General features: G+C 39.6%; 1 protein-coding gene across 1 annotated transcript; it reads right to left on the reverse strand.

Moving 5' to 3' along the window:
• Nucleotides 1-238: 238 nt before the first annotated feature.
• On the reverse strand, nt 239-26,037 carry PROC (protein C, inactivator of coagulation factors Va and VIIIa). Its single transcript, XM_001377179.4, has 9 exons — nt 25,931-26,037; nt 24,781-24,867; nt 21,783-21,943; nt 18,116-18,140; nt 17,424-17,534; nt 15,336-15,476; nt 9,091-9,203; nt 5,948-6,065; nt 239-1,420 (listed from the first exon to the last, which is right to left on the reverse strand). Exons 1-9 carry the CDS (start codon nt 25,974-25,976, stop codon nt 840-842), a joined length of 1,383 nt encoding a protein of 460 aa, XP_001377216.3. The 5' UTR covers nt 25,977-26,037; the 3' UTR covers nt 239-839.

The raw sequence follows: 26,037 nt of genomic DNA on the forward strand, positions 1-26,037 counted from the left end.
CATTCTTCTGCCTTAGAACCAAGGAAGGTAAAAGTTAAAAAAAATGAAATGGTCTAGTTCCATCCAGTCATTTTACAGATGCAAATACTGGAGAAGTCTGGAGAAGTAAAATAATTTGTCCACATCCACATAGGTTGTCAGTCATTTGTAGAGCCTGAGATTAAAATCTAGGTCATCTGACCCCAAATCCATTATTCTTCACATGACATCATTCTGTTTTCAATCAATTAAACAAGTATTTTTTAAGCTCAATTAATTAGTAATATTTATTATTATGTCTATCCTCCAGATGCTATGCTGCGTGTTTGGAATACAAAGAAAGGTGAAAACACAAAAATGGTCCCTGCCCTCAAGGAGCTTACATCCTGATGGAGAGCTCATGGGGAGGTGACGCCATGTAAATAAATAGGGACAGTAAGAGTAGGAAGGACTCAAATGGATGAAAGGACCACTAGAGCAAGTGGCATTGGATCTGAGTCTTAAAAGAAGCCCAGGGATGGATGCCAAGAAGAGGAAGTAAGGAGGGAGAAAACTCTAGACATGGAGGACATAAAGGCACTCGATGATGTCACATGTGTGGGTAGATGCTACATCTGCCAGGACTAGATGGCAAGCTCTCTGAGAGAGAGGTCCATGGCTTTTATTCCACCGGGCATCTCCTCAAGGTATCTAGTTTAGGGCTCTCTCTATAATAGGTACTTAATAGCTGTCACAGCCTAGGAGAAAAACAAGGACACACATAAGGGTGGGCTTGGACAAGCTTTACACTCTGTTTAATGCCAGTGGACAGCCTGGTGTCTCATTTTGGGCTCTGAATTCCACTGAGTCCTTCAGGGAAACTAAGGGGCTGAGTCATTCTTTAATATTGCTTCTTTTGCTTTGATGTGGTCACGTATCCAGTTGAGATACTGGCTAACTTTGGTGTAGATGCCAAAGGTGTCTGGTCGCCCACAGCCCTCTCCCCAGCTCACCAGGCCCACTAGGAACCATGTACCCCGGAATTCAGTGACCATGGGCCCCCCACTATCCCCCTCACAGGCGTCTCGCTTGTCCCTCAGGATTCCTGCACAGAGCATGTTCTCCGAAACTCTGTTGTGCATGGTTTGAGAGCACTCATCATGAGAGGCCAGGGGGATTTTGGTGAATCTGAGGACATAAGTGCGGTTCCTTGATTCTTCACGCTGACGGCCCCAGCCCGTTATCACCATTTCCCGCCCCACCTTCATGAGCTCTCGATGAGCCAGTCCCAAGTTGGGAAGGCAGATTGGCAGGATGTTTTTGGAGAAGATGGTGGGCTTGTCCAGGTAGAGCAGTGCAATGTCATTGTCTGAGGTACTTTTGGTATAATTTGGGTGCACAATAGCTTCCCGTATATGAAAATCCATCTCTGAATTGTCATACCTCCGGAGGTCGTGTTCACCTGGCACAAGGCAGGGAGATGAGAAGACATAGAGTTAGAGGGGGAAAATGCAGAAAGGGACTCAGGAACGATTTCACCATGTCTCCTCCCACCCCCACCCCCCACCCCCAGGCTTTCTTCTAAAAGCAGAGGAACAGCTACTTGATCACATGGGTCAATGGGGATATGATTGGGCTTATAGACCCTAAATGATCAGCCTAGTGCAAATATCAATAATATGGAAATAGGTCTTGACCAAGGACACATGTAAAACCCAGTACAATTGCACGTTGACTACAGGAGTGGGTTGGGGGGAAGGGAGGGAAAGAACATGAATCTTGTAACCATAGAAAAATATTCTAAATTAATTAATTAAATAAAGTGTTTCAAAAGCCAAAAAAAATAAAAATGGAAGCAGGGGAAATAGAATAAAAATGGAAGCAAGGGAAACCCACAGAGAGATATAGACAAGCATGTAACCATACAAAAGACGGTCCAAAATAAGGTCTCTGTTCTCTCTCTCTCTCTCTCTCTCTCTCTCTCTCTCTCTCTCTCTCTCTCTCTCTCTCTCTCTCTCTCTCTCTCTCTTGACTGTAGTTTGGTGTAGTGGAAAAAGCACTGGATTTATCTAAAGACCAGGGTTTGAATCCAAACTTCTACTTAATAGTTGGATGACCTTGAAATAATCGATAGCTCTGTGGATCTCAGGTTTTCTCATCTGGGAGAAAATGAGTTTAGGCTAGAAAGTGTCAAACTCAAACAGAAACAGAGCTATGCACACCTCTTACTGCCTTAGAAAACTACAAATTAATATTATCTATTTTGTATTATATTTTTTAATTTATTTGGTTAAACATTTCTCAATTAAAGTTTAATCTGGTACTATACTAGAGAGTTTTGTGGACTTCATGCTACCCACAAACATCAAGTTTGACACCTCTGGATAATCTCTTAGTTTTACAAATAGTAAGATGGAATGGATAGAATGGGAGACCTGAAGTCAGGAAGACCTGAGTTAAAAAATCCAGGCTCAGATACTTCCTAACTAACTTGGGCAAATCACTTCACTCCTCTCTGCCTCCGTTTCCTCATCTATAAAATGTGAACAATAATGTCTCTTAGAATTGTTGTAAGGGGGGTGAGGAATGAGATAATATTTGTAAAGTGCTTTAGAAACCCCAGGTACAATACAAATGTTAGCTATTATAAATCTCTCCATAAGCACATAGAAAAAATTTGCCCTTATATTTAGATTGAGTCGGTATTCAATTGATTCATTCAACAAGTATTTATGAAACACCTCTCATGTATGCTAGGCACTGAGAGGCAGGAAAACAGACACAGAAACCCTCCCTGCCCTCCAGGAGCATATATTATATTGGGAGGTAAAGAAGAGCATGTTCACGCATAAGTAAATACAAAATATTTGTCTAAATATAAAAGTATAAATACAAGTAAATACAACATATAGTTGCAGGAAGAGATTGCTAGAGATTGGTAATGTCACTCTATCTGAGCCTTAAAAGAATCCAGGGATTCCAGAAGTCAGAACTGAGGAAGTCCAAACCAAGCATGGGGCATAGCCTGGGCAAAGACATAGAAATGGAACATCAGGTAGTAGGAACCCAAATGGACTGACTTAAGCTGTAGGGGGGAACCCCACCACTTAAATATTTACCTGTTGCTAGATCATCACAATGCCTAACAATATGTCATTATAGGTCCATTTATCAGAATTAAAGCAGCATCTCCCAAGCTATATTCTGCATAATCTTGCTATTTTACATAATGAGAAGAAGGATTCTCTGGAAGCATTTCAGTACTAACAATATTTTCCCTTATTATGTAGAGCAATTAATTGAGATGAAAATGTTCTTGATATTCTCCAAGCTCCCTTTTCCCATGTGGTATTTCATCCATGTGGAACTGTGGATCAGTCAATAAATTCCAAAACCCAAATTGGAGCTTGAACTCCACTAAATTTGGACTAATTTGGTCTCCACTAAATCATTATCTTTCCAAGTTTATCTCTAAAATCTAAGTATCCTTGGGAGATCAACACAGCCTGAGATCAGGTGTTAATATCTTATTGTGAATTTGTTTATCCAATTTTTTTTAAATCAGCACATGGAGAAAATGAATGTTCTAATGAGGAGTGGCAAAAGACAACAATTTGGGGGCATGGGTTGGACACTGTCGTGGGAGAGAAGGCATAAGAGGCCCACTAGGCACTTGGAGAGAGCAATACTAAGAATGGGTTCAAAAGAACAAACTGTGAACAGACAAGAACTTCTATAGCAATTGTTGCCCACAAGGTTTATTTGGCATATACTTCTATGGTGCCTTGTATTGACAATTTCTTTATGTAAACATACCTGATTTCCCAAACCTAAACCATTAATCTCCTTGATGACAGGGTCTGAACCTAATTTGATTACTTTTATATTACCCAAAGAGCCTAGGATGGTGTCACATGAATAATGAGGGCTCAATGAGTGTTTGGTTGACACATTTGGCATCCTGGACCTAAAATGTGCTTAATACCATTACTTTACCTCCTCCTCCTTTTCCTGTAGGGTAAACTTTGGTTCAGGGGATTAAAATGATGAGAGGAATGAATCATTCCCACAGACCCTCACTTTCTGGGTCCACTCTGTGCAACAATGGAAAGAACAATGAAACTGGAGCCAGAAAACCTATGTTCCAATCCATATTACCTGGGAGACATTGCATAAATCATTGAGTTTCTGTAATGTTTCCTATGTGAGGTTGTTCTATTGTTGTTATTTAATTTGCTTTCATTATTATTTACTTTTGTTTATTAATTATACTATTTCTATATTATTGTTTGCTTATTATTTATATATAATGATTAATTATTATTTATTTATGGTCTCCTTGTTGCAGTTCTAAATCAGATCATCCTTTCTCCTCCTATTTTGAGCTATTTTCTCAGGAGAGCAATAAAAATAATCCACTGAAATGCTTTCAAAAGGCAAAAGGACAGATTAGCATTCATATAATATAGATTATCTGAATTATAGTAGATTCGAATAGAAAGGAATCATGTTTCATGGAAGGACATTGAAACAGATTAAAAATCTTAGAGTTCAAGTCCATTTTCTTGATTTTCTGGATGAAGAAGCTGAGGTATAAAAAGATTAAAGTGAACTCCTGTGTTTGCATTGGTAGTTGCAAAGACAGGGATAGAATTCACGTCTCTTGACATCCAGTCTTTTTTCCCATAATGTTTCCACAGAGGAACCATTAAGTTCTTTTATGATGGGACTCTCCTGTGTCTTTACCTTTTCAGGCAGTGTTTTGTTTTGTTTTGTTTTTCCTGGTTCTCTAATGGTGAAAAGAGTGCTTGCTGGTGGTATAGGAGGCAGAGAATCTTGGTTCAAATCCCAGCTCTGTCTATTAGAATATCAATTTCCTAATCTGTAAAATGAGAGGGTTGGACTCTGACTTCTCAGATTCTTTCTTGTTCTAAATCTATAACCTTATGTGCCACTTTTAGAATAGCAAAAAAATAAAAAGATTGAGGTTTGAATATTGGTTCTGTTACCTAAATGACCTGTGACAGGTCTGTGCCTTAGTTTCCATTTATAAAAAGAAAGAGTTGGGCTGGATTATCTCTAAAGTGCCTTCCAGCTCTAACCTTCTGACTCCATGACAGTCTGTGATCTCTTCGTTTTCATGGAATTCCTGGTTGGAATCCCATTGTCACCATCCTAAATTACATTTGTCTAATTCTTCCTACTTGACAAAACAATTGTTCTTAGAAGGAGGCAGGGCAATGACTACATTATCCCATTTTATTGAAGAGGAAACTCCAGATCCACAAAGAACTTAAGTAATTTGATCAAAGGTACCCAGAGCATTAGGGCCAAGACAGACACCTTGGACTCACTCAAAATCTCATAGTCTTTCCACTACATCACCCAACAATTTCATAAAGGAAAACCTTGCTAAAGGGCCTTGTTTAACTAAACAAGGTGACATTCAGAGACCACACAGTTAGCTAGGGGAAAGTCGGATGGCTTTATGCCCTGCTTGTTGCCTTTGGAAATTCAGTTAGATAATGTGACTCACTCTTCAATTACTCTTCCTTGATGAACTGCTAGCCTTGGTCTGGATCCTAGTGAGTCTTTGTCAAGGAAGGACAACTTCCCTGAAGTCAATTGGGCAATAAGCATTCCCTAGAATCTCAAGTCACTGCTGCTTCCTTTCCCTCACTTCCTATAAAACTAGAACTAGTTCAAATTCCCAGGGAAAGTCTCAGAAAAAAAAGACAAAGATTAATTATCTCTTCAGCAGTTGTCTGATTTGGGGGACAGTCACCAAAGTTTCTAGAAACTTTTGGAGAATACTAGAAGTAGGTGAAAAGAAACCTAGAACAGTCCCTTAAATATCAGATATTCTGGTGGGACATGATTGGGTCTCTGCCTCTGTCTCTGTCTTTGTCTCTGTCTCTCTGTCTGTTTCTCTCTCATCCCCAAGCCTGCCTTCACCACAAGTAGAGAGGCCCATATGTCATTTCCTTACCAAGCCTTACTGTAAGTTTTTTTGGATTCTCCACACAGTGGGCTGCAGTTAGCACCCAGGAAGAATGGATAAGGACACCTCCACACTTTAACTTTCCCTCTAAATCCAACAGTATCACCTGAAACAAAGAATTCATAGGATTAAAAGTTGGAAAGAATATTAGAGAGAATTTACCCACTTAATTGACAGATGAGTTGAAAAACTGAGGTCATTTTCATCTTTAAAATATTTGACTTTGTTGAATACTTGATTTTGGGGGGTGAAATTCAGTTTATCTTACTTTTTAATTTATTATATTCTAGTTCTGCTAGCCCTCTTTGACATGTGATGTCTTTCTTCTTGGCTACTTGCAAACAATCTCATTGCCCTATAATCTTGGAACTTGATGATATGATGTGTTTAAATGAGTTGGATTTGGGACTTATCCCTTTTGGCATCCTCTGGGTTCTGTCAATATGTTGTCTGTTCCTTTTATTTATTTATTTTAAACCTTTCCCTTCTGTCTAGAATCAATACTATGTATTGGTTCCAAGGCAGAAGAGTGGTAAGGGTTATGTAATGGGTGTTAAGTGACTTGCCCAGGGTCACATGGTCAGGAAATGTCTGAGACCAAATGTGAATCCAGGAGTTCCCATCTCTAAACCTAGCTCGCAATCCACTGAGTCACCTAGACACCCCTGTCTGTTCCTTTTAAAGAAATATTTCTGGGAAATGGTCTTATACTCTTTCTTTTTAGGGGGTATTAATAATTTAACACTTAGATTATCAGTTTCTCTTCATGCAAGATAATAACTGGTACTGGAGCTTTTTCTTTTGTTTGATCATTTCTTTAAATACTCTTTCTAGAAAAGTGATTTTTAGAAGGGTTCTGGTCATCCTATTTTGGAGGATGATATCTAGGAGTTGGCTCAAACTCCTTTAGCTTTTAGAGAACAAGGATGTTATTTTGTGTAGGCTGAGTAAGGTTTATCTTATATATATATATATATATATATATATATATATATATATATATATATAATCAAAGGGGTGCAGTCAAGACCCCTTCAAATGCAGAAATAGCTCCCTCATCTCCCTTTGACTTGTTTGGTATCTTACCACCAAAAATTCATTCTTTCCAAGTTTCTTTTTTTTTTTTAATGTAAGCATCCTTGGGTTGGTAAACAGAATAAATTCCTAACTTGTCACTATGAATGAATTTATAAACTGATTTATTCCTTAATAGGAAGGATTTGGTGCAGTTGATGAGATAGAATTGTATATGTAAAGCACTTAATACAATATCTAGACCATAGTAAGTGCTTCATTAATGCTCATTTCCTTCTCCTTCCCCCTATTCCCAGCATGAAAGTTGCATAAGATGAGGATGGGAATACTAAAATAGGGGGTAGAAGTTAAAAATGGGAGATGTGAGACACCAAAGACAAACAATGTCTGCTTCACAACTCATCCCAGCATTAGTATTATTTGAGAAATTATAGAATGGCAGTCCTTAAAGTAGGAATGAAGAAAATAAGCATTTTTAAAAGTACCTACTATGTGCCAGGCACTATGTTACAAATTTTATCTCATTTTATTCTCATAAGAACCCTAGTAGGTAAGTACTATTATTATCCCTACCCCCATTTTGCAGTTGAAGAAAATGAAGCAAAGGTGAAATGACTTGCTCAGGGTCACACAGATAGACTGAGGTAATTTTGAACTCAGGTCTTCCTGACTCTAGGCCCATGACCTATCCGCTGTGCTACCTAATTGTCTCAGCAACTGAAGCTCAAGGATCCTGTCTGGACAAAGTAGACTGGAATAGGAAAGGGTTCCAAGAAATCCTTAAGGAAACAAAACATAATTCTTTGGCTCTCTCTCTCTCTCTCTCTCTCTCTCTCTCTCTCTCTCTCTCTCTCTCTCTCTCTCTCTCTCTCTCTCTCTCTCTCTCTCTTCCACGAATTCAATCTTGGCTCTACTCATGCTGCACAGAACATCTGCCAGTGAAAGACCATGGTTTGGATTTGACGATTACTTCTGCTCCATTTCCTTTTGGGCATGGTATTTTTCATCATTTCAAATGGCCATACAACTATTCTGATCTTCAACCATCTGCCCTATTCCCCAAGCCAGAGGCAATGGACCCATCAACTCTTGGCCATGATGACTACACATAGCCAGCATTAATCTGGATAGGTCTGATTTCCTTCCCTTTTGAGAAAGAATCCTCTCATTCCCTAAGTGTCCTCATTGTTATATTGTTATATTCTCATGAATTCTTGTTAATATTGTTATATTCTCTCCCTCACTGCTACATTCTATCCTGTACGGGGTCCTGGAGCTCAATGAAACTGGCTTCCTAATGCATAGTTCTTAGAGTTTTTGTTTCATTTTCCAAGAAAGTTCTAGGTTAGTCCTATCTATTCCTGTCATTTCTGGACAAGCTTTATCTACTTTGTCATATCTCCTACCTCACTACTTGAGCACTGCTTCCCCTCCTGGGGATACTATAGAGGTGAGATTTATCAATCTCCTCTCTCCATCCCTGATGCAAATTTCTAAATGCCGTCTAGTCATCTCTTCCTGGATGTCTTGGTATCATTATGAGTTCAACATGTCCTAAATTGAGATCATCAAGGCACTGGGCAGAAATTACTTTTCTCTTCTCTCTAGCTCATATGGTTCTCTATACGTATGCCCTTTATGTATTTAGTTTACTCCTTAGCACCCCATTTACACTCTATGAAAGCACTGTTTTATTCATGTTGTCCCCACAAGGTCTTATATAGTATATTGTATTAGATAGTGCAGTAGATAGAGCCCTGGACCTGAAGATATGAGTTCAAATCCATCTTCAGATACTTACTAGCTGTGTGACTTAGGCAAGTCATTTTACCTTTCTTCTCTGTTTCCTCATCTGTAAAACAGGGATGATAGCACTTACCTACCAGGATTATTGTGAGGATAAAATTAGATAACAATTTTTAAAATGAGATAATATTTGTAAAAGTGATTTGCAAACCTTAAAGTGCTATTAAATGCTTGCAGCAGCAATAGTAGTAGTAGTAGTAGTAGTAGTAGTAGTAAACCCTTGAAAAGTTTTTGAATGAATAAACTAATGAAAGGTGGTTATAATCCTAAATGGAGACATTCCTTCTTACCTGCCATGGACTGTCACCTTTGTTGGTTGATTTCCCCCCAAGAATTCGAATTTGTAATTGGTCAAAATCTATTATTGGGTAATTCACCTTTGGTTTCCCACATGGAAAATTTGCTAGAAGATGAAGAGATAATGTCAGTGAGAAATCAAATAGTCAACCTTCTCTGTCCTCCCCCCCCCCAAAAAAAAACCCTTTATAGAAACACTCTGCCAGGTGAAGGTTCTGCCATCTATCAGTTATTTCTTCCTGCAGATTTAATGACAATATTGACCTACCTGTTTATCCCAGGAAAATTGCATCCTCGATTTCTTCATTTGGATTTCTACTTTCTAACATTCTTTTTAATCCTAATATTGTATAACTGTGACTATTTCTTTACAGAGATCAGTAATCCATTAGTAAATACTTTAGCAGATTCAGAAATAAGGGCTAGGACACAAAGATTCTTTGTTAATCAAAAATAAAAACTACCACATGCCCAGTTCAGTGCTAAGTACTGTATGGAATAGTTAATTAGTCATGGTCCTTGACCTCAAGGAGTTTACAATCCCAAGACAGAAATACATAAAAATTAGAGAACAATTAAATACCTGGATTGTGTACCTGGGATAAAGTTATGTGACAAGGACTGTAAGAGCTAGAGAAGAAGAACAATGATGGCTACAGTGATCTGGGAAGTCCTCATGGAAGAGGTGAGATTGTCAAGAAACTGAGTTTTCAAGGGATATAGGGAAGAGTTTAGCTAAGAGGAGGAGCTGGAAGAATTTCTGATGAAGGGGTTAGGGGGTAACCCCTACAAAGGCTAAATAACAGGAATATGCCTTAAACGCAATTGTACTTAAGTGAAGAGGATACTCCTTCTGAGTTGTGATACCAAAGACAACCTGGAAGTGCTAACCCAAGAAACTAGAGGAAGGATGGGTCACTCAATATTCCTATTCTATTTATGTTTCCTTTTCTGAGGAGAATGAGCTTCATCCTGGAAATAAAAGAATGAATATGGCAAAGAGGGAGTTGATATCCAAAGTAAATCAGGAGATAAGATAACAAATTGTTTTTCTTGATGAATTCTAGACACTTGGTCCAGGTGAAAGAATTGGCAGGTGGTGATTGCTGAACTCCAGTCACTGATGTTTGAAAGGTCATGGAAAATGAATGATGGAGAAGGCTAATATCCTGATGCTCCAAAAAAGAGAAGAGAGTCAGAAAATTGTAGCCAGGGAGCATGCATTTGATTCCCAGAAAATTCTAGAGTAATAAGGGGCAATCATAACAACTTTTTTTCCCACCCCTCAATTCAAGGCATGAGATGTTCTTCCTAGAGTCTACCTGATGAAGTAGTGAGCCTATTCCCTTAGACACTTCCAGAAAAACATATGGCTCACTACTTGAAGGTCTTGATGTTTTAACCCTGTGTAGTCTCTGGACCTCCTCCTGTAGGGAGGTGTACTGTATCATTTAAAGAAGAGAGACAAGGGCAGCTAGGTGGCTCAGTGGATAGAGAACCTGATCTAGAGACAGAAGGTTCCAGGTTCAAATGTGACCCCAGACTGTCTGTGATCTTGGGCAAATCACTTAGTCCCATTTGCCTGACCTTTACCACTCTTCTGCCTTGGAACCAATACTAGGTTTTGATTCTAAAACAGAAGAGAAGGGTTTTGTTTTTTAAAATTCTAATAATAAAGAGAAGAGACAGCTTCCAACTCATGCTCTTCCTTTGACTTTCCTGGGTATCAAGTAGCTCTCCTTGCACTCTCATTGAGAGATGGCGGAGTAGGGATCGGGGAGACCACCCTTCCCCCTTCCTCAGAAGAAATGGCCCATATGGGCCTCTATACTTTTTTCTTTCTTTCCTGAGCATGAGTGATTAAGGTGATCCTGAAATGGACACTTCCAGACTTAAAGTCAGCCTTGTGATTTCAAGAGATTCAGTAAGAGCTGACTGGCAGCAAAAGGAGTTCCTGAATCATGGAGGATGACCAACAGCAAGAGGATGAGCTCATCAACTCAAAGGCTTACTGGAATGCATGGATCTGGAGAGGATTGGTTGGATAGTGCAGAACTGAGGCAAGAGGGTAGCAAAGTGGTTCAATGGATTGAGAGTCAGGCCTACAGATGGAAAGTTTGGGTTCAGATTTGGCCTCAAATATTCTCTAGCTATGTGACCCTGGGTACAATATCCCTTAACCTACATTACCAGCCCTTATCACTGTAATATTTAAAGGAATTGTAGGGATTGAAGGGGTACAGGGGGTAAGGAACCAAAATGGTATTGATTCTAAGATGGAAGGTAAGGGTTGAGAGAGAGAAAGAGAGAGAGAGAGAGAGAGAGAGAGAGAGAGAGAGAGAGAGAGAGAGAGAGAGAGAACTGAAGCAAAATGTAAAAGGCCTATTTATCAGTTCCTACTTCATATTCTAATGTTTGTTCTAATCTCCTCTGAGAATGTAATAGTAATGATGTTACTGCTATAAATTAGGTGTTTCAGTTGATGAATACTTATGGAATTTGCATCTAATAAAATTTTATTTTTTATAGGAGAAATAAATAGCTATCCTATACCTGATTTACTCTGGACTTTAAGTAAATTCTCTCCATTTGGGGAGACTCTAAACATAAGCCAAACAAGTTTAAGTTTGTCTCTCTGGGATTTGTAGGGGGAAGAACATAAAAAACCAGAGAGCAAGACAAAAGAACTTGACTTCTCCTATCTTTGGAGATTAGGCTTCATCAATACTGAACACTCAACACAGTCCCAGGATATGCACATGTAGAGATCCAGAGTTAATACAGATCCTTGGGCAGAAAAAGAGAGGGTGAATGGTGCAGTCTTGCTCCTTCCTCTGGGCCCAGAGGCAGCCAGTTTTTATTGTTACACTAAATGAAGCATTAAAAAGATAGCTTGGGAATATCTTTAAAAAAGAAGAAGAGGTGATTACCAAGAGCCAGTTTTTGTTCACCTAGTCATGCCAGACTGCCCTTATTTCCCTTTTTATCTGAGTAACAAAAGTAATGGATCAGGAAAAAGCCACAAATGAAGTTTGTTAAGATTTAGTCAAGCATTTGATAAAGTATCTCATAATGTTCTTATAGGAAAATGGAGAAGTGTGGACTAGACAGATACACAATTAGGTTCAGAATTGGTTGAATAACCTCAAAAAGTAATTGATAATTTATTCAGTATCAACTTTGTAAATGGTCTCTAGTGAAGAACCTCAGGGATCTGTTCTTGGTCCTGAACCATGATTTTCCTTATCAGTTAATACAAAAAGTCATAGATGGCATATTTATAAAAGTTGAAGGTGATGGGAGCAGCTAGGTAGCTCAGTGGATTGAGAATCAGGCCCAGAAATGGGAGGTCCTGGGTTCAAATTTGAACTCAGATGCTTCCTAGCTCTGTTACCTTGGGCAAGTCATTTAACCCCAAAGTTATAGGTGATATGAAACAGAGATGGACAGCAAATCTACACTGAATGATACTATCAGTATCCAAAAGGACAAAAGATCTTGATGGGATAGAGCATTGAGATAAATCTTCTCAGATGAAATTCAATAGGGATATACTTAGATTTTTTAAAAAATCTATTCCACAAGTACAAGATAGAAGAGATAAAGTTAGATAGCAATATGATGGAAAAAGATTTGGGGATTTTAGTGGACAGCAAGATCAATATGTCAGTAGTCTGAAAGATCCACTAAAAAAGCTAATGTAAACCTGGGCTGCATTATGGTGGGATAGCTTTCAGGAATAAGGAAGTGAAAGTACCTCTGAATTCTGCCCTCATCAGACCTCATCCAGAGCATTATGTTCAGTTCTCAACCTGACATTTAAGAAGAACCTTGACAAGTTATAGAGTAATTCAAAAAAATGAGGATAGTGAAGGGCCTTAATATTATGTTATATAATAATATAATATTAATAATTAATATCATATGAAGATTGATTAAAATACTTAGGTATGCCTGAAGAAAAGAAGAGTCTGGGAACATGGTAACTATATTTGAGTACTGTATATTCAAAGTCATTTGGGGGAAAGAATTGGACTTGTTCTGTGTAGTCTGAGAGGGCAGAACCAGGAGTAGCAGTTGGGAGTTACTAAGAAGCAAATTTAGGATTGAGGTCAGAAACACTTCCTAACAATTAGAACAACCCAAAAGGTCGGAAGATAATGGGATCCCTGTTTAGAAGTCTTCAGGGATTAGACTAGGTGAACATTGAGGACCCTTCTAAGTCTTTTTGTTGTTGTTTAAGCTTATCCAACTCTTCATGTCCTCATGGACATAGTTCAAAGGTTTTCTTGACAAAGATATTGGAGTGGTTTTCCATTTCTTTCTCCAGTGTGTCTCTGTTTTACAGATGAGGAACTGAGGCAAATAGGGTTTAAGTGACTTGTCCAGAGTGACCCAATTATTAAGTGTCTGAGCCCAAGTTTGAACTCAGATCTTCCCAACTCTATGCCAGTGCTCTAAAATTCTACAATTTCATGATATTGTAATTCTTGATCTTGGGGCATCTAGGTGGTTCAGTGGATAGAGAACTGACTTTGGAATTTAAAAAGATTCATCTTCCAAAGTTTAATCTAGGCTCAGACACTTATTAGTGGTGTGACCCTGGGCAAATCATTTATCTCTGTTTATTTCAGTTCCTCCTCTGTAAAATGAGCTAGAGAAGAAAATGGCAAGGCATTCCAGTATCTTTCCCCCAAAAAAAACAAAAACAAACAAACAAAAAATTTAATGGAGTTACAAAGAGTCAGATACAACTAAAACAACTGAACAAAATTCTTAATCTTACCATTTACATTTCACAGGTGGTTCTCCCTGCTCAGAGACAGATTCATGCCTTAATTCATGATTTCATTAGGTTCTAGGAAGCTATGACTAATTATAGTAGCAGAAGTAGTCATAGTAACAATAGTTATTATACCTCATAATCTTAGAATATTTTTTGTTTTGCCCAAATTATCATTTGGTCCTCAAATTATCTCTATGAGGTAGACATATAATAATAATTGTTGTCTTTATTATTATTATTCCTCATCTGAAATTGAGATGATTAGACCAGATGACTTTGAAGATATCTTCCAGTTCTAAAACTATCCATAATACATACAAAGGGGCCCAGGCTATATATATTAAGGAGTAAAGAAACCCTGAATTGGTAGAGAGATCCCCAAGGTACATTTCTCAGAACATCTGGATGATGGTGGGAAAGATTATATTGTGACAATGTTGAAGAAGAAAGTAGGGAAGGAGAAAGAAAGAAAAGGTAGGAAGAAAAAAGAGAGAATTCTTCTTTCAGGGGATGGGGATGGGGATGAGGAAGCCTAGACTAGAAACTGGTTAAGTGGCTATCAAACTTACAACCTTGACTTCATTGCCATCAGATCATAATGAGTTATTATCTCATTTGAGATTATCATTGGGATCTGATGACTCCTAACTCCAAACTTTTGGAAGTAAGAAGAAAAGGATTCACATAGGTCTTGTTGTGAAGTGGGGGACTCAAGAAACTTGATGGTGATCATCAGAGTCAGCCTTAAAGATAAGAAAAGTAAGAGTTCACCTACCTAGTGGATTCTCTACTAAATTTCCTGACAAAATATATCCCTGCTGCTACTAATCTCAGATGTCCAAGATTCCACTATTAAAACTGTCTCTCCCCCACCTTTTCACTTCCAGGGCCTTTTATAAGGGAGGGAATGCTCCAAGAGGACAGGAACACTAATCTAGGAGTTCTTAGCCCCTTTGGTAATCTGGTAAAGCCTATGGTCTCCTCAGAAAAATGCTTGTTGCCTTTATTCATGTCTAGAGTAAATATTCTTCTTCTGTTAGTGGTTAGCAAAAAAGTTCTTCATCTATTCATGGATGATGACTCCAGGCTAAGAACTCCTGCCTCAAGTCATAATGAGCTATCACTTCAGTATGAATTACTTAACATCCAATAAAAAGTAAATTCCTGAAGGAATGACACCCAGGGAAGATATGGTCACAAAACAAAGGAGAAGAGAAATAGGAGAATGCCAAAGACAAAGACACATGAGGGATTTCTTATATATTTAGGGATGGCCCTCAGTGGAGTAGCATATCTATGTTATGATAGAGATGAAAATTATAGCTGGTCCTGCCCATAATTCACCTATCACAATTTGGTTCTATCTTGATCTTCCCTTTTTTTGTCTGAATGAAGGACTCTGGATGTTTTCCCAATGATTGCCCCCACCCCCATTTCTGGGTCCCTACTCACCAATGGGGTCACACTCCATAGGGTTGTCACTCTCCTGATATCCAAGGGCACAGCTACAATGACGTTGTTGATTTTGGAGATCCTCAGTGCAGTAGTGAGCACAACCACCGTTGTTTATGGAGCAGTTGGTATAGCTTACCTCTGAGACAGGAATGAGAACAGGAAGTTAATCAGTCAGGGTTTGGAGGTTTCTAACACTCAGAAGTGGAAGTAGTTATATGGAGGTGGGGAGAGAAAAATAGGTTTTTAGCCTAATATCCAATTCTGAACTATCCCTGAGGAGATGTATTAACAGATAGATGCTAATATTAATACAACTTCACCTAACTGGTGAATTAATACAACTTCACCCAACTGTCTTTCCAGTATTGGTCTTCCTAGGGTACACAGGGAGGGCCATTAAGGAAAGAATCTGCAGTTATCTCTTCCACATCATTAGAATTTAGGACCATTCTCCTCCCCCTAACCCCATAATCTGGAAAATCTACATCAATTTTTTGGCCCTCTCTTTGTATCAGAGAAGAAATATGAATTTTTCTTTTACTTTTATGGGGTGTTTACGGTACCTTATTGTAAATTTTGGATTAAGTATGCATTTCTGAGCTTCTAAACGTTTTTCTTTGTTATCTACTGGCCATCTGTGTCATCTATAGCTTCCATAACACTTCCCCAAAATTCCCATTTAATTTCTTATGCTAACATAATGGATATTATGTTATATGGTGAATTATTATATTATATAGTGGATATCATATAGTGAAACCACAATGGAGAAAGTTGTGATGTGGAAAGGATAACTGTACCTCTTGATTTAACTCCATAAGCATTGTGCATAGCAGAATGGATACGGATCCTAGAATCAAAGAATTTGACTTTAAATCCCAGCTCTGATTCTTACTCCCTGTGAGATTTGGAGGCAAGTTCTTTAACTTTTCTTGGGCTCACTTTCCTCATCTACAAAATGAGGGAACTGGAATTAGTGGTATCATTCAGTCCCTTCTAGCTCTAGGCAAAGGTTCTTAGCTTGAGATTCATTAATATCCCTGAACAAATTTCAGGAAGTCCATGAGCTCAGAGGGAGGAAAAAAAAGTTACATCTTTATTTTCTTTCAACTCTAATTGAAATCGAGCATCTCCATCAATTATTTTCAAACTGCATTCTGAGAAGGGATCTGTAGGTTTTACCAGATTGCCAAAGGGGTCCATGACACAAAAAAGGTTAAGAATCTTACAAAGCCTAGCTGTGTGACCCTGGGAAAATCATTTACCCCCACTCTCCAGTCCTTTCTGCTCTCCTGCCTTGGAACCGATACACAGTATTGATTCTAAGATGGGGGCTAAGTGTTTGAAAAATTTTAAATCAAAAAAATGTTTAAAGAATCCCATAAGGTGGTGAACCTATAAAAGAACCTATCTGCCAATTCAATAAATAGCAGGAGGTTAGAGGGTTAAATTTGGAGTCACGGGATGTGAATGGCACTCGAGCTCTATCACTGGCTATCTCAGAGAATTCACCTCACCTCAGTGAGAGGCTTTCATGAAATGACTTAAAAGGTGTCTTCCAGTTCTTAATCCATGGCTTTTCCTGCATTTATTAAATGCCTGCTGTGGGAATACCAAGGCGAATAGTCTTACATTCCATTTAGTCACTCTTGTCAATCTCCATCACTAATATACAGCCTGTGCCTCAGCCAAGCTTTCCTTCTTCGGGCTTTGACCCTTCCTCGCTTAGCTTATGTTGTCTCTGCTCTCTGGCCCTTTCCTCCATCAGGCCACCTGCCTCCTCCAAAATATTCTCTGTCTTCCTAGTCAAACAATAACACTTTTCACAATCCTAATCAGCCTTCCCTGAAATATCCGAGGAAGGCAGGCAGGAATTTAGTTGGAAAGAGCCATGGCCTTTGAGAAGAAATCAAAGCTTAGTTGTAGGGACATTTGGAGTGAGAATGGACTGGAGTCATTCCTGTGCAGTTAGCCCTAAACCCCCTCCTTGTCAGGGGTTCTGAGTTCTACTGAGTAGATACTTTGACCTACCACAGTGAGTCACTGGTCAAGAAAAGAAATCAAAGATAAGCTTCTGAGAGTTACCATGCCCACAGAGGCGTCCTTCCCAGCCTTCTTTGCAGATGCATTGGAAGCTCCCAATACCATCAATACAGGTCCCATTAGGGCAGGGTTGGGGATCACATAGGTCTCCATCTGGAAGATATTGAAAGGACAGGAACCGGGAAAATAGTGAGATGGGGCAGGTTATTCACAGAACAGCCAGCCTATTCTTTATTCTTCCAGGTTTCATTAATTTCCTGGTGTTTGATTTAATCCTGATAGGCTTGGCACAGATTGGAGAGAAAGAGAATATAAACCTTAAAGTTGCCCCAGAAAAAGCCAATTGTCAAGGGTTTTTTTTTTTTTTTCAGATTTAAAACATGGTATGAATGCAACTAAGGACTAAGTAGTTTTCTTTAAGGAGAGAAAACTGAACTGGGCTACTCAGGGTATATCTATATATGTGATGTATGATATGGGTACATCTGGTTTAATGGGCCAGATAAAGTCACAGAATCAGATATTCCAAGGATAGTAACAGTCTCCAAAAGCCATGAAATCTACCTCCCATCCTGAGAGAGAATAAGTCTAATGGTGGTTTGTCCTAATTTTTCTGTAAAATTGAAGAAAAAATCAGGCAAGGCTAAGAAAAACCCAGAAAGGATGAATGAGAAAGACTCTCTGTAGGCCAACAATAAAATATCAAAAATTGCAACAGAAAATGTGATACTTACCCATATATTTTGACCAGAAAGCTAACTGTGAAAGGAAGAAACACAAGTTTTAGTGGAGTGGTAGAGGACCAAGACAAATGTAATAACTGTAGGTAAGATGTTTGCCTTTCAGTCCTAGTTTCTTCCCAGAACAATATTTTGCATGACTGCCTACAGACCTACATTAAGTCAGAAGTGGGGAAAATGTTGCCGTGTCAATAAGATGAAGCAGAGAGTAGGAATACTGTGCCACAGAGCAAGTAAATTCTCCTTAGCTTGAATTTTCCCAGTCTACAAAATGTGGCTATCCAGATCCCATAGATGATCATTAAGGAGACATTTGTGACTTGAGTCACTCCTTGCTTAAATTCTGAATCCTACTCTCTAAGTTTTGCTCTGGGGATCACCATAAACTTGCCACAGGGTCAGGTTAGAGGCAGCTAGGTAGGGCAGTAAATAATATGCTAGGCCTAAAGTCAGAAAAACTTGATTTCAAATCCAACTTCAGATACTTCCTAGTTTTATGACCTTGGGCAAGTCATTTCACCTCTGTCTGCCTTGATTTCCTCATCTATAAAATGGAGGCAATAATAATACCTACCTCCCAGGGTTATTTTGAGGATCAAATGAGATAATATGAAATGTTTAGCATAGCACCTGACAAAAACAGCAGGTATTTAAGAAATGCTTGTTCCAGCCATTCCCCAATTGATAAATGGCCATAAACAGGCTATCTTCAGATAAAGAAATCAAAACTATCAACAAGCATATGAAAAAGTGTTCTAAATCCCTCCTGATTAGAGAAATGCAAATTAAAACAACTCTGAGGTATCACCTCCCACCTAGCAGATTGGCTAACATGACAGCAAAGGAAGATAATAAATGTTGGAAGGGATGTGGCAAAGTAGGGACACTAATTCATTGCTGGTGGAGTTGTGAATTGATCCAACCATTCTGGAGGGCAATTTGGAACTATGCCCAAAGGGCGACAAAAGAATATCTACCCTTTGATCCAGCCATAGCACTGCTGGGTTTGTACCCCAAAGAGACATTAAGGAAAAAGACTTGTAACAAGAATATTCATAGCTGCGCTCTTTGTGGTGGCCAAAAATTGGAAAATGAGGGGATGCCCTTCAATTGGGGAATGGCTGAACAAATTGTGGTATATGTTGGTGATGGAATACTATTGTGCTCAAAGGAATAATAAAGTGTTGGAATTCCATGGAGACTGGAACAACCTCCAGGAAGTGATGCAGAGTAAGAGGAGCAGAATCAAAAGAACATTGTACACAGAGACTGATACACTGTGGTACAATCAAATGTAATACATTTCTCTACTAACAGCAATGCAATGACCCAGGACAATTCAGAGGGACTTATGAGAAAGAACACTATCTACATCCAGAGAAAGATCTGTGGGAGTAGAAACGCAGAAGAAAAACAAGTGCTTGATCATATGGTTCGATGGGGATATGATTGGGGATGTAGACTACAAACAATCACCCTAATGCAAATATTAATAATACGAAAATAGGTCTTGATCAATGACACATGTAAAACCCAGTGGAATTGCTTATTGTCTATGAGAGGAGGGTGGGAGGAGGGGAGGGAAAGAACATGCATCATGTAACCATGGAAAAATATTCTAAATTAATTAATTAAAAAAATTTTAAGACTAAAAAAAAAAGTGCTTGTTCCCTTCTTTTTCTGTATGGAAATGCTTCTAGTGCCTATTCATACTCTTCATCATTCTTCCAAGATTTCAATAAATTCCTTTATTTCCTTTTCTGACCAGTCAGGTTGTTCCTTAGACTCTCCCTTCTCATTATTCCTCCTCCCTTTTCTCTAGAAAGCAGAGAAAAGAGAATCTTTGGAAACTTTCTCCTGGCCAAGTTGTAAGCCATGTATTTCCTACAAATGGAGGTACTCTTCAGGTAAAGATGTGAGTGGGGTGAGGAGGCTGAACGTGATTAAATGGCCTTGGATTAGCCCTTTCCTTTGAATCTGAATAAGCCTCAGTCTCAAATCCAAAGTCATCTACAGAAAAATAAAATGATATGTAGAACTAGCCTAAGCCCTTTGGAAGAGAAGAATCATCCAAATTTAGAGTACCATTGTCATTATTATTCACCAGCAGTACTCCTCTATTCTAGCTCCCCAGGATAAATGGCTCAGTTCCTTGTCAATTAGAAGTAGTAGAAGGGAGAGATCCATTTCTTTCATGCAGGGGATTGCAGGAGGGAATAGAAGAGTTGGATACAAAGATCTCCCTCCCTTCCAAACAGATAGACAGAGAGAGAGAGAGAGAGAGAGAGAGAGAGAGAGAGAGAGAGAGAGAGAGAGACAAAGATACAGAGACAGAGAGAAAGAGAGACAGAGAGAAAGAGAGACAGAGAGAGAGACAGAGAGACAGACAGAAAGAAAGACAGACAGAAAGAGAGAGAGAGAAACAGAGAGAGAGAGACAGAGAGACAGAGACAGAGAGAAAGAGAGACACAGAGACAGAGAGAAACAGAGGCAGACAGACAGACAGAAAGAGAGAGAGAGACAGAGACAGAGACAGAGACAGAGAGAGACAGAGAGAGAGAGAGAGAGAGAGAGACAGAGACAGAGAGAGAGAGAGAGAGAGAGAGAGAGAGAGAGAGAGAGAGAGAGAGAGAGAGAGAGAGAAACAGAAGAATCTCCAAAGTTACAATTCCATCTGGTAAGCATTAAGTTCTTTCTATATGCTAGGTACTGTGCTTGGCCCTGGAGATACAAAAACAAAGGGGAAAAACAAGCCAGCAAGGAAAGTTCCTGCTCTCAAGGAGTTTATAGTCTAGTAGATATCAGAATGTGCCCAAATAAATAAGTATAAAGTCATTTAAGGAAAAGAAGGGAATACACATTTCTTAAGCAACTTCTATGTTCCAGGAGCTACATAAAACCCTTTGCAATTACAGGTAGCCCTTGCACATTGTGGGGGTTAGGGGTGCACTGGGGAAATCTGGGTAAAATTCTTTTCACAAACTTTAACTTTTTACTTATTTTAACTTCGAAAAAGAAATGGTATATATTTATGGTATTAAAGGAGAAAACATGTTGGTAACATGCAATACTATGCATATAGGTTATGCATTTCTGAGTTTCTAATTTTTTTTCTGTCATCTGCTGGCCTCTGCCTGTTGTCCGTGGCTTCCTCAAAACTCCTCTGAAATTCCCATTTAATTTCTTATGCCAACCAATGACATAGTGAAACTTCGATGGGGCAAATCTGTGATGTGAAAGGGATCTGTGTTATCTCATTTGATCTTCACAACAACCCTGGGAAGTAGGGGCTATTATTATCATCCCTATTTTATAGATGAGAAAATTGAGGCATACAGAGGTAAGGTAACTTGCCCAGAGTCACACAGAAAGTAAATATCTGAGGAGAGATTTGAATTCAGTTCTTCCTGACTCTAAGCCTAGGATTCTATCCACTACACCACTCAGCTGCCTTTAGAGAAGAAGAGGAGTAAGAGCATTAACACCCAGAGTAATCAGGAAAGGGCTTTCTGTAGGAAGTAAAGCCCATCCTGAGCTCAGAATGACATCCAGCCCTTGTCATCTAACCTGAATCCAATCTTCATCCCTTCCTCATCCCAGCACCTCTTGCATTGACTATTTTGCTGGGATAATACAATGGCATATTACAATCCCAACTTACTGTTTCTTCCCGAGTTACAAAAATCTCCGTGACTTCTTCCAGTTCACATATCTCCTCGTAGCACTCCCGCTCCAGGTTGCCAGGTTTAATCTCTTCCAGGAATGAATTAGCTCGTTTCTGAATCCTCAGGATTTGGTTGGCATCTTTGCTGCTAGAGAACACTGAAGAAAGCAGGTGGTGGGTGCAGTAGAAATAGCATGAGTGGAAGAAAAGGTGGTGTAAGCCAATATCTGAACCCTGGCATGCATGGTAGTCAGTGCCTCCACCTCTCTGCAGGGCTATACACACAAGGATGGGTGGTGCTACATGGCTAGGAATACCCCCGGCACCAACAAAACTGTGAAGTCTACAGAAGTTCCTTTGGTCGTCCCTCTGCACCCATTCCCAGAATCCCTTTTCAGATCCCTCTTCTCCTTCCTGGAAGGTACCCTAATCTAATCTTTTGGCAACCAGTCTCCTTTTTACTGCTTTCCTCTGTCCCCAAAGGACATTTGAAGGCAGTGTCTGACTAGTCTCCTCACTCTCCCATTAAATGTTCAATATGTATACTTCATTTTCCTAATTAGATGGTATTCATGGCTGGGATTACACTGGCTTCAACATTTGACATCCATAATATTTATTCACCATCTTCTCCGTATAGACTTGTATGTTAAGTGTAAGGGAAGAGAGAAAAACACAGAGAGGGAGAGAGACAGACAGACAGACAGACAGACAGGGAGAGAGAGACAGAGACAGAGAGACAGAGAGAGGGAGAGAGAGACAAAGAGACAGAGAATGAGACAGAGAGAGAGAGAGACAGAGAGAGTCAGAGAGAGAGAGAGAGAGGTTTCTGCCCTCAGAGTGCACACAGTCTAGAAGAGAGCTAAGACAGCAATATAAATATCACTTAATAAGTCCTAGGAGAATTGTAAAACAGACTGCTGGGAGACATCTGCGGGGCTAGGTCACTATCCTATCAAAGAAGTTTAAAAGTGAGTTTTAAAGGACAACTAAAAACTCAACTGCAGAGAGTAAAACTTGACTGGAGTATTAGATGGATAGAATAAGATGAAATAAAGCTGGAAAAGCTGGGTAGTGCCATATTAAGGACAATCTTTAATGTGAAGAAAAAGAATTTGAATTTTATTTGCTAGGCAATAGCTCAACAATTGAGCTAGGGAATGGCGTGATCAAGCCTATGCAAAAAAGAGGCCACTCCAGGAGCTCTGTGATGGATGTTTGGAGGCAGAGTGACCTATCAGGATAAGGCCAGGAAAGTGGTAATGAAGACCTCTATTAAGGAATCCTGTACGGCTTTGCATCCCTCACAATGCCTAGCATACAGTAAATGCTCAACAATCATCTGTATAACAAGAGAGAAGGCGGGAAAAAAGAGAGATGTTGACCAACATTAGTATACATTGGAGACATTAGACAGGGGAAAGGACAAGCAGTGACTTTGCTCTAATGTCACAACATAAATTAGTTGATGTGACAGCTAGGTGACATAGGGGATAGAGTGCAAGACTCCTCTTCCTAAGTTCAGATCTGGCCTCAGACACTTACCAGCTGGGTGATCTTGGGCAAGTCACTTAACCCTGTTTGCCTCAGTTTCCTCATCTGCAAAATGAGCTGGAGAAGGAAAAGGCAAACCACTCCAGTGTCTTTGCCAAGAAAACCTCAAATGGCATCACCAAGAGTAGCGGTAACTGGACAACAACAACAACGATAGCCTAAGTGGATAAAGGCCGGATGGAGGCATGAGGAAAAATCAGAATTATAGCAGGCTCTATCAACAAGTTTTTGTTGAGTACCTAGTGCTCACTCACATCTGTTAGGTGTTTGGTAATACAGTACAATGTAGTAGGAAATGTTTAACCTGAATTCAGGAAACTTAAAATCAAATGAGGAGACACAGGAAACTATAGCAAAGAACCTAAGGCAGTCAGTAGGTAATTAAATGCTCCATTTCTTACAAGGAATCATGGAGTGAGAAGGTACTTTAGAGACCAGCTGGTCCAGCCCCACCTCATCTTAAAGATAAAGAAACTAAGTCTCAAAGAACTAACCTCCAACTCTGACTCTATGTCAAACTGTGAATTGAAAGGGACCTAAGAATCTGTTAAGTCTAAGTACCTAACTGAAGCCTGAAGGCCTGTGTGATAGGACAGAATTCCATAGGTGCATGATAATATTTTGTGATGCATCTTGGCTTGCTGGTCCAGTGTTCTTTCCACCATGCTCTTTTTTATTTCTCTAGTCAATTAACTTCACATTTGATGCTCTGTCACTTTTCAGTTGTGTACAACTCTCTATGATCCCATTTGGTATTTCCTCAGCAAAGCTACTAGAGTGGTTTGCCATTTCCTTTTCCAGTTCATTTTATAGATGAAGAAACCGAGGCAAACAGGGTTAAGTGACTTGTCCACAGTCGTACATCTAGATTGTGTCTGCAACCAGATTTAAACTCAGACTTCCTGACTCTAGGCCCAGCATTCTATCTGCTGAGCCACTAATTGCCCACTTCACATTTATCCATCATAAATCACATTAAGTGCCTACTATGTAGCAGTGATGGGTGTTGGAGAGCCAAAGACAGAAAATAACCTGTCCTTGGCCTCGAAGAGCTCAGAATCTATGACACAGAAGACCTAAGAATGAGAACTATCCACAAACTGGTAGCCAAAAGTGGATTGGTTGCTTCAGGAGACAGGGGATGGGGACATGCCTGAGGGTCTTCAGGACAGGTTAGATGGCCAACTCTGGGGAGTGGAGAGGGGATTCTTATCCAGGTAGGGGCTGGACCAGAGTACTGCTGAAGACCCTTCGAACTCTAACTTTGGCAATTGCTTTGGAAGCATAAAGCATGGTACAGATGCAAGGGACTATGATTATTATTCATCATTATCATCCTTCTCATCATAGGATTTACCTTGTCACTGTTCCAGGGGATCTGAGTTACTACGCAAGCTTATATCTGTAACTATTTGAGGAATGGGAATCTGTTCCCTCTTACCTGACATGCCATGTCCACCAGGTGAATACCAGGAGGCCACAAAAACCAGAAAGCTCACAAATTGCCACATTCTGGAAAAACTGACGCCTGGCAAAAAGAAAGAATTACAAAAGCTCCCCAACCCTCTTTCCATTCCCAACTTTTCCAGCTAGGAAAGCTGTGAGACACCATGGTCCTAGCCTGGGGGGACAAAACTTCAGTACTGTATTAGTTACTTGGTGGCAAAACTGTTCCTAATATATGGTTTTGAGGTCATGGCCCTAGGCCAATTCTTTGAAAGTCCCTGGGGTAGAGGATGGGGAGAAATGATTCAGAGAGACCACTCACTGGAGCAGCTAAAGCAGGTCTTTTACTCTGGCTTTAACTGTTTTAAAACTCATATATGCAAAATACTTAGGCCTGTCGCCTACCCACCCCAAGTGTAACCAAATTGAGTTGGGTGAGACTGCCCCTTCCTGGTGCTGTGCACACCCCTCTAGCTTTATTTTCCTCTTTCTGACTTATTTTTCCCCTTCAAAGCTGCTTTTGATATTCATTTTAACCTGTTTTTACCTGCTTAAAAATTCAAGGAAAGCCAGGGAAAACTGCAGAGTGAGATTTGTACAGACAGAATTTCATCTTTTAGGGAAGAACTTATTCACCTCATTCCCCAACCTGGCCCTCTCCCACCACCAGTCATTCACCCGCACAGGAACAGTTCTGCCCAGGAGACCTGGGTCCTAGCTTGGGTTTCAATTTTCTTTGTGCCCTGGGTTTTCTTCTTTGCCTCCTATACTGACTGCATGGGGAAAGAGTTAAAATGCTAATGGAATTTGTGACAAAGTAGGACAAGTGACAATTGATTCGTCTGCATGTCCATTATGGTAGAAATGTCAACTAACCACTTAGTACAATTCATTTTCCAATCATGATTCCCTTCATTTCAAAAGCTGGCTGGTTTCCTTGATTTAAGTGGGTTTTGGGCCCAGTCTGTGAAGATCCCAAGAATACTGAGATTCCATCTCAAGCCATACCTACTTCTAGGTTGCTCTCTTATCCTCTGGCTCTTTCCCTTTCCCTCCCTCTCTTTTTTTCTCTCACATTTTCCTTTATATTTCTCATTTCCTGTATCCTACTTTAAAGGATTAGAAATCATTTAGGGGCAACTTACATATGTGGGCCGTGGAGGACTGACAGTGTTGTCTTCTTGTCGCCATGATAGCCTCAGCTGCCTGAGTTAATCCATAACCTCAAATATTTGCTCACCACTGTTGCACT

This window comes from Monodelphis domestica, chromosome 4 (assembly GCF_027887165.1).
Source record: "Monodelphis domestica isolate mMonDom1 chromosome 4, mMonDom1.pri, whole genome shotgun sequence".
Classification (NCBI taxonomy): Eukaryota; Metazoa; Chordata; class Mammalia; order Didelphimorphia; family Didelphidae; genus Monodelphis; species Monodelphis domestica.

What these genes read in the sequence shown, in the direction of transcription:
- PROC (XM_001377179.4), bottom strand. Translation starts at nt 25,976, where the DNA reads ATGGCGACAAGAAGACAACACTGTCAGTCCTCCACGGCCCACATAT. An exon ending in TGGTGGACATGGCATGTCAG is followed by an intron (nt 21,944 to 24,780) that starts GTAAGAGGGAAC and finishes TGCTTTCTTCAG; the next exon opens with TGTTCTCTAGCAGCAAAGAT. An exon ending in TTGTAACTCGGGAAGAAACA is followed by an intron (nt 18,141 to 21,782) that starts GTAAGTTGGGAT and finishes TTCCTTTCACAG; the next exon opens with TTAGCTTTCTGGTCAAAATA.